This window comes from Eriocheir sinensis, chromosome 12 (assembly GCF_024679095.1).
Source record: "Eriocheir sinensis breed Jianghai 21 chromosome 12, ASM2467909v1, whole genome shotgun sequence".
NCBI lineage: Eukaryota > Metazoa > Arthropoda > Malacostraca > Decapoda > Varunidae > Eriocheir > Eriocheir sinensis.
The window spans coordinates 10,479,492-10,489,442 of NC_066520.1; the positions used below are offsets into that span (position 1 = coordinate 10,479,492).

Below are 9,951 nucleotides of genomic sequence, written 5' to 3' on the forward strand. Positions count from 1 at the left end.
TCAACCCCGGTCTGTTAATAGTGCAGGCAAGTAGTTTCACAGAGGCATCATTCTCTGCTTGGATCATGCTGCTCCCTAGAGCTCCAGTTAATCCTTGTTAGAGTTTGGCTAGAGTCCAAGGTAACAGGTATTTATTAGGATAGCGTGTGGGTTGTCTTTGGCAGCTAAGAAGTAGATGCAGTGAACTGTAAAATGGACTGGGCAGGGAGATTGTCCAGCCCAAATTCTCATATGAACTTAAAGCTATGTTTGACTGATTGCAACAGCGATTCAGGTTTGGTGTCCCATGAGCACAGCTCATTTCCAGTATATAATGATTAGGCTCACCCTCAGGCAGGGAAATTAACCCGCACAGTGTTTTGGTATTTTGTAATTTCCTTCCCACCCCAGCGTCAGAGGAAAAATCGATTTTATTTTTTTGCACAAAACAGCTGAAAACCATGAAAATGAAGAGATGTAACGTCTTTTAGCTTACCGTCGCCTAGAAGTCGGTGTTTTGGGCCATTTTTTGTTAATTTGTGAAGCGAAATGGTCGTGTTGATTGCTGTAAACTTTCTTGGATTGTACGTGCGTATCAGAGTAAATCGTTTTCTCTCAACATATTTAGCACAGACTTATATACATTGTTAGAGAGTAACTCATTTTGAACTTTTTGATAGTTCAACTCAATGTACAGTCCCCCACAAGAGTATTCGCTCACGCAATTACAGTTTATACGTGGCCCCCTCCTTACCAAAATTGGCGGTTCTGGACGTCGGTATACCCACTATGCCTCACCCACAACACTGTCAAACCACTTTCCAACCACCAACTACTTCAATTTCCACATCACGATCTCCAAAACCACCTCCACCATCCACACAAATAAAAAAAAATTGTACCCAGAATAATGGCTGCCAGGCTTGCCAGTTATGGCAATAAATGAAATATATTGGGTGGTCAGTATTCCCAAAGGATCAGTCTACCAGGGCACCACCACAGAAATCACCTTCGACACACTCCAGTGACGGGAAAAAATAATACATTAAATACGTACGACGTACGTATCTGACGCTCAATGGTATTAAAAAATAATACGACGTCAGACGTATCTGACTCTGTCTTGGTTAAAGGCCAAATTTGATTCTCACAAAGTGATTTAGGTAAAATTTATAACGTCACCATTATTCAGTCTTTTGTTAAATTACTAGTCTTGACTTGGTCTGCATTAAATTCATGTCCTATTGTATATTAGTCAAATTTGGATGATTTAGAACTACTGGGTTGGATATTGTTAATAAAAAATTGACAATAAAGTGGAAGAGAGTGGACAAACCACAAACCTACAGTTACTCACCAATTTCTGACGAGCTTCCTTCTTTCCTTTCCGTTGCTCTATGTGGAGTGTTGCCTCTGTAAGCTCCTCTTGGGTAATAGTGCAGGGCACCCTCTCGGAGGAGTCCTCAATGTTGTTTGCCTCATCCAAAACCAGGACGTGGTTTTTAAGACTAATATCCATCTGTTAAACCAACACATAAAGTAATCATTTGAAGCATCTTTACAATGGGCAAGATCAGGCAAAGTAGAAAATTTTCCTCGATATTTGATACTAACTTTGTTAAAATAGGGAGAACAACTCTCTCTATTTTCATATATAAAAATAATATAAGATGGGCAATCAATTGGCCCTTCAACAGCACGGTTGCATTGTACCGACAGTATATTGTTATGCATAGTGAATTTATGTTGGTGAGACCCCCTTTTACCTTTTCAATTGCCTATTTGGTACTGAAATTACCAAAGTCACCTTTATTGCATATTGCCAAATTTTTGACTGCTCTCTATAAATGATTTTTAATTTACGTTAACACACATATAGATACAGAATAAATGATATTTTCTTCCCCATTTGTTACTGCCAATAACATGGGTGCAACATGGGTGGTTGTGGGACAGGGTTGGAAAAAAATGATGATGTTTTTCTAAAAAAATCAAAGAAATTTATATATTTGATTAAAATTGGATTTTTTTAATTTAAATAAATTTTTTTGATTTAAATGATTTTTTTTTGCATTAATCCTTGTTTGTTTTCACTGATTTTTCTGTTTCAGTCTCATGAAGCCATTTCCTCGTATTAAACTTGGCCAATATGTTAAATGAAACCATAGATTAATATACATTACCCAAGGTGAGTTTTTCACATAAAAATCACAAGTAGCCATAAAAATCATAAGTTGCCAACTTGTCTATGTATATGTTGTCAAATTTGGATCATATTAATAAGAAATTAGACTTAATCATGTTACTTTGCAATAGAAAAAAAGAATTAAGCTCATTTAACTTCATAATTACAGTTATTATTATTATAAGAAAATGACTATACTTTCTTTTTTTATGCTTTTGAATATTTTTCTTGTAAGAGATGGCAATGATTCACTGGTGCCTAACTTGCTACAGGACCACTACAGGATCAGTACAGGACAAGCAGAATTGTTACTTTTCCTGTACAACTGGACACACACACACACACACACACATATATATATATATATAGATATATATATATATATATATATATATATATATATATATATATATATATATATATATATATATATATATATATATATATATATATATATATATATATATATATATATATATATATATATATATATATATATATATATATATATATATATATATATATATATATATATATATATATATATATATATTATATTATATATATATATATATATATATATATATATATATATATATATATATATATATATATATATATATATATATATAATATAATATATATATATATATATATATATTATATTATATATAATGTAATTGTTATACAGATGACAAGGTCAGCAGTTGCCAGGAGAGCTCGGGCAGTGTAGTATGGACATGCCTGGACCTTGTGTCCCACCTGTACTAGGTCCTCAATGTCCCAGGCACCTTGTAGCCCTCCACACTGAGCCAGATTTGGATATGTCTTGATTTTACTCACACCATGATAGTACTTGCATGACACTCCCTGTGAGATTAGAAAACAAATGGACTGAAATGGGAATCCATCTTTTCACGGGGTCATTTGAATGTCTCTTCTTATTTACTTTCAAATATTCCAGCTTAATGCCCAATGTACTAATGGGATTGGACACAACTTCCAATATTAAGAGTTTGTACTTAAACAATGGGAACTTAAAATGGATTAGGAAGTTACAAAGGGATAGCCTTTTGTATAACATTGTATGTTTTACTGTACTCATAAAAACTATTTAGGTACTTGCCTCCCTTCCCTCATTTACCCAGAATGCATCTGTGCACAAAAGCAATTGGTCCTCTACCAAACTAATTTCACTGTACTGACTGCAGCTTCATTGGTGAAAACCCATTTTATGATATATAATGCTTAAATGTTATCAACATTGCTTAAAGTTACCCTTTTTTCATTTCACTTATAAATGCTACTTTCTTAGTTATTATCGACAATCATTCACATACATAATAAGTGACACTTTTCCCCTTTCTGTCATGAAAATAACAGGCAGTGGGGCCTCAGTACTTGTGAGGACTTCTCAATATTGCAGACCTCATATGTAATAATTGCCCATGCAATTACAATACCTGTGGAGAAAGACAAAGATTTGCATTTCCACGTTGCTTCTGCTTCCTGTCATACTTTATGGCTGTGATCCATGGACAATAAATAGTGACTTGAAGAGGCATACTGATGCCTATGGTAATAAGTGTCTTTGAGGAATCATTGGGTACTGCTTGAATGACTGACAGATTAGTACTCGGTGAGACTGGATCGAGGCCTCTTACATGCATGGTCTGTGAATGTCAACTTTGGATATATGATCATGAGGCACACTACCCTTAAGTTAACCTTGATCAATGGGTTGTTTCTGTAAGAGACAATTGTGAATGGAGGATGCCAAGGGAAGTCCACAAAGGTCATGCATAGAACAAGGCAATGAATACTTGCCATGTGAAATGTGCCTGTATATGAAAATTTGCTAAAAGGGAGCCCTGAGGATGGGGTTATAAGGTGGGCAAAGAATCATGCCCCATGGCATAGGCCACTATCAATAGATTGATTGTGTAACTGTGTCACTGCAATGACCACTGTGATGATGATATTTGTTCAGGGTGCAAGATAGTTTACTACACTGACTATAGTGGAAATCAGGGATGAGAATAGGGAGAGCCCCACAGAGGCTATGACATCGTGTGTGGGGCCATGGAGTCTGGGCAAATGTAGGGAGTGTGGCCGCCCACTCATCAAAAGAAATGATGATTTATCTGATAAGTAGGATTCTTGAGGGGTTTTATTGTTGGATAATTGCATTCCAATGCCTTTCAGATCTTAATAGTCACTTTTTCTAAAACTGAAGACCAAGGTTTTATTTTCAGTAATTCTGTTGTCATTAAAAGTACCAATGCATACTAGGTCAAGGGTCAAAGTTCTTACTCTATAATACATTGAAATTCTTCTCTATTAACCAATAAAATACTAATCTGAATAAGACTAAGGATAATCAACCTGAAAATTCTTTAATATAAGAAGAATGGTATTACTTGTGGTAGAAAGCCAGGCAGACATTTAACATAAGGAAAAAATTATATTATTGGCATGTGTGCATGAAAGTTTACAACGTGAATAAGTACCTTTTCCTCATCAGTTTACTTTTGTCTTCAGAATGAATCAGTTTTGAGCATGTTATCTGTCTTGAATATTTTTACCCCAATTCCCTTTTTCTCTCCTGCCACCTCAGAAATGAAACATACCAGGAGGGGGTCGTTTAGATCTTGACACTGCTCATTTTTGTTGCTGGAGACACTCACGATGGGGTGGATGCAGGTGTGCTCTCGTGATGACAACACCACCATGCTGCAAAGGGATAAAGTTCACGTTAGCACCCATTGTGTTTTTCCAGCGTGGGCCCCAAATCAAAGATTCATGCAGAAATTTACAAGTAGACTGAAGCAAATTAGATCACATGGAGAAGAGGTTGTGAGTAAGAGTTTGATTTTGCTGGAGTTGAGTAAAATCTAGGTCATTAATATCCTTTAATAATACTTATATTAAATTACCTACTTGAGATGACAAACATTTTAAGCAAAAATTTAGCTGGAGATTATGGAATTATTTGTCATTAAAACTAAGCTTATACACAGTAATTGTTATTTATCAATAAGAAAAATGTAGTGTTTGGAGCAAGTTGGCACAAGACAAATGGGGCAGATTGGCAGAGGATCAAATTATCCCACATCTGTTTAAATTTGCATATACATAATTGACAATATATCTTACAATATTTATATTTTTCTAATATTTAGACGGATAGGATTTGTTCTCTACTTGTGTTAAGTATGATTCAACTGATGAGTTAGAATAATTGTTATCTTTCTTAGCCTGTAAATTGCGGCTTTGTCAGAGTTTATTCTGAATGAAAAGAAATTTTTTCATTTGAACTACAGTTCTGACTTTGAGCCAAGTCTGCTGTTTTAGAGTGTGGGCTCACGAGAACTGTACTGATAAGGATTTTTTGTTACTTGCCAGAACAGTGATTCAAATGATGAGTTAATGTTTAACTGTTATATTTCCAAGCCTTCATCTAACATTGTTTGGAATTAACTAATTTTGCAAAAAAAAAAAAAAAAGGATGTGCTCCATAATTAAAAAGTAAAAAGTGTGCCAGGTAGCCCCGGTCTCCCTTCTTTTTTTCTTTCTTTCTTTCTACATCTTATACAGCGCAATTTAATACAAATATGTCGATGAGCGGGCAACGGCCCTCCGCTGGGGTCTCTCTCTCTCTCTCTCTCTCTCTCTCTCTCTCTCTCTCTCTCCATATACGTTGCGCGCACGTAGAGCGAGAGAGAGAGAGAGAGAGAGAGATGAACCTGTGCGAGAGAGACATGAACGTGTGCGCAGGAGACATGAACGTGTGCGCAGGAGACATGAACGTGTGCGGGAGACATGAACGTGTGCGCGGGAGACATAAACGTGTGCGCGGGAGACATGAACGTGTGCGCGGGAGACATAAACGTGTGCGCGGGAGACATGAACGTGTGCGCGGGAGACAAACGTGTGCGCGGAAGACATGAACGTGTGCGCGGGAGACATGAACGTGTGCGCGGGAGACAAACGTGTGCGCAGGAGACAAACGTGTGCGCGGGAGACATGAACGTGTGCGCGGGAGACATGAACGTGTGCGCAGGAGACATGAACGTGTGCGCAGGAGACATAAACGTGTGCGCGGGAGACATAAACCTGTGCGCGGGAGACATGAACGTGTGCGCTGGAGACATGAACGTGTGCGCGGGAGACATGAACGTGTGCGCGGGAGACAAACGTGTGCGCAGGAGACATAAACGTGTGCGCGGGAGACATGAACGTGTGCGCGGGAGACAAACGTGTGCGCAGGAGACATGAACATGTGCGCGGGAGACATAAACGTGTGCGCGGGAGACATGAACGTGTGCGCGGGAGACAAACGTGTGCGCGGGAGACATGAACGTGTGCGCGGGAGACATGAACGTGTGCACGGGAGACATAAACGTATGCGCGGGAGACATGAACGTGTGCGCGAGAGACATGCACGTGTGCGCGGGAGACATAAACGTGTGCGCGGGAGACATGAACGTGTGCGCGGGAGACATAAACGTGTGCGCGGGAGACATGAACGTGTGCGCGGGAGACATAAACGTGTGCGCGGGAGACATGAACGTGCGAGGAGACATAAACGTGTGCGCGCGAGACATGCACGTGCGCGGGAGACATAAACGTGTGCGAGAGACATGAACGTGTGCGCGGGAGACATAAACGTGTGCGCGGAGACATGATCGTGTGCGCGGGAGACATAAACGTGTGCGCGGGAGACATAAACGTGTGCGCGGGAGACATGCACGTGTGCGCGGGAGACATGAACGTGTGCGGGAGACATGCACGTGCGCGGGAGATATAAACGTGTGCGCGGGAGACCTAAACGTGTGCGCGGGAGATATGAAATTGTGCGCGGGAGACATGAACATGTGCGCGGGAGACATAAACGTGTGCGCGGGAGACATGAACGTGTGCGCGGGAGACATGAACGTATGCGCGGGAGACCAACGTGTGCGCGGGAGACATAAACGTGAGCGCGGGAGACATAAACGTGCGCGGAGACATGAACGTATGCGCGGGAGACATGAACGTGTGCGCAGGAGACATGAACGTGTGCGCGGTAGACATAAACGTGTGCGCGGGAGACATGAACGTGTGCGTGGGAGACATGAACATGTGCGCGGGAGACATAAACGTGTGCGCGGGAGACATAAACGTGTGCGCGGGAGACATCAACTTGTGCGCGGGAGACTTAAACGTGTGCGCGGAGACATAAACGTGCGCGGGAGACATGCACGTGTGCGCGGGAGACATGAACGTGCGCGGGAGACATGCACGTGCGCGGGAGATATAAACGTGTGCGCGGAGACACGAACGTGTGCGCGGGAGACATGAACGTGTGCGCGGGAGACATGAACGTGTGCGCGGGAGACATAAACGTGTGCGCGGGAGACATGAACGTGTGCGCGGGAGACATGAACGTGTGCGCGGGAGACATAAACGTGTGCGCGGGAGACATAAACGTGTGCGCGGGAGACATGAACGTGTGCGCGGGAGACATGAACGTGTGCGCGGGAGACATGAACGTGTGCGCGGTAGACATAAACGTGTGCGCGGGAGACATGAACGTGTGCGTGGGAGACATGAACATGTGCGCGGGAGACATAAACGTGTGCGCGGGAGACATGAACGTGTGCGCGGGAGACATGAACGTGTGCGCGGGAGACATGAACGTGTGCGCGGGAGACATAAACGTGTGCGCGGGAGACATAAACGTGTGCGGGCGACATGAACGTGTGCGCGGGAGACATGAACGTGTGCGCGGGAGACATGAACGTGTGCGCGGGAGACATGAACGTGTGCGCGGGAGACATGAACGTGTGCGCGGGAGACATGAACTTGTGCGCGGGAGACATGAACTTGTGCGCGGGAGACATGAACGTGTGCGCGGGAGACATGAACGTGTGCGCGGGAGAGATAAACGTGTACGCGCACACGGGTTCGAGCCCCGCCCGGAGCTATAAGTTGACAAGCCTCAGTCACCGCCGAGTGACCCAAGACTACCCACATGCTGTGAAGACCACCTACCAGCCCGGACTCTAGATTATCTCAGAGAGGATCAAAGATGAGCTCTGGGGAACAGCATGAGCCAAGGAGGTAGCCTTACTACAGCATTATAAACACTTGTCTGCACCATAACGGGGCGGGGCGACCACCAGGCGCCACCAAAAAAGTCTACCAAATAAAATAATAGTAAATAAATAAATAAGTAAATAAACAACATAAAAATAAACAGTGCAGAAGAGTTTGGCTGTGGGCTCCCTAGACGCCGTTGGGAGAGACGCCATCTTGCATCTAAGCCGCTCTGGTTCCCTGTCGCCGACCCGGCGCTTCTGCCTTTACAGGAGTTCAATACCGAAGTAAAAATGATGATCTTTGATACTCCAGCAGATTGTGTTGAGGCAGCAGTGCCGGGTTGGGGGCAGTGAGCCTGAGCAGGACAGATGCAAGATAGCGAGTGGCCTGACTCTATTTACGGTCCTGGCAAGCACACACACACACACACACACGCACACACACACACACATACACACGCCGCTCCCGTAGCGCAGTGGATTAAGGCTCTGCTCAGCAAAGTTAACGCCTGGCAGACTGAGGTTCCAGCCACGCTCAAGCCGAATAACTTCCACCGACAAGGAGGGGAGGTTCCTGTCTCAGCTGTGCAAAGATGAGGGTGGGTGTACGAGGTCCCAGCTAACGAGTTCCAAAGCTCTACGGGATGGTGATGGCTCCATGGCGATCATGAGATCAACAGGAGATGAGGCAGTGGTGAATTACACACACACACACACACACACCTGCTTCCAGCCCCAGCCTTCTTGCCTTCCCCGAGCCCCAAGTGACGATGCTTGCTTAGCTCGGCGAACAGACATTTACAACAATTCGTCATCGGCCTATCGAGCGGCGTCTCTAAAAAAGCATAAATCGTTTGAAAGAAATTTAACTTTCAAACAAATGCCTGACGGAGGGAGGAGATAACCCGGCGATAAATACTTCTCCGCGGCTCCGACAACCCATAATGGCCAGCCGGGAGTCCCATAAATCTTACCAGCCATCACCTCCGACCCCGCCACCACCACCTCGCTCACACCGCCGCCGCCGCCTGTCCACCCAAACACATCCCAGGGACCTTCTAGTGAGGCCGTTAGCATTGTTAGTCAGTCAGAGGAGGGACGCCCTACTCGGGAAGGTGCAGCGCCGGGTAAGGGTGTCTTGTAACTGGGCTGATGAGTCTTTCGGCGAGCTGTCAATAATAATGGGTCTCAGCGAGGGAAAACCAACAGAGGGCGTGTAAAGGCTCGGCCAGAGACGTTCCGGGAATAAGTAAGTTTCGGGGGGAGGGAGGAAGAGGAGGAGGAGGAAAGGGCGTTCGGGAGACTTGAGGAGACGCCGCCACAGCTGAGGGAGGAGAGAGAATGGGAGGATGGGGGTAGAAACAGACCAATTATACACAAAAAAGTTGTTCTGATGTGATTATATTGCATTGAGATTATAAAAGATCATAATACTCTCTCTCTCTCTCTCTCTCTCTCTCTCTCTCTCTCTCTCTCTCTCTCTCTCTCTCTCTCTCTCTCTCTCTCTCTCTCTCTTTCAGTGCTTACCAAACTATAGTGAAATCAGGATAACTTTTTCTTTTTCATTCTCTCTCTCTCTCTCTCTCTCTCTCTCTCTCTCTCTCTCTCTCTCTCTCTCTCTCTCTCTCTCTCTCTCTCTCTCTCTCTCTCTCTCTCTCTCTTCAGTGCCATCCAAACTATAGTCAAATCAGGCAACTTTTTTTT

The 9,951-nt window shown here is 43.5% G+C and overlaps 1 protein-coding gene across 1 annotated transcript; it reads right to left on the bottom strand.

Moving 5' to 3' along the window:
* On the bottom strand, window positions 1–4,897 carry LOC126997260 (Fanconi anemia group J protein homolog; the record flags this gene model as incomplete). Its single annotated transcript, XM_050858256.1, is given in 3 exon segments — window positions 1–11; window positions 2,854–3,034; window positions 4,795–4,897. Coding segments are annotated over 3 exon segments (295 nt in total), but the record flags the coding sequence as incomplete, so codon positions are not given.
* Window positions 4,898–9,951: the final 5,054 nt, after the last annotated feature.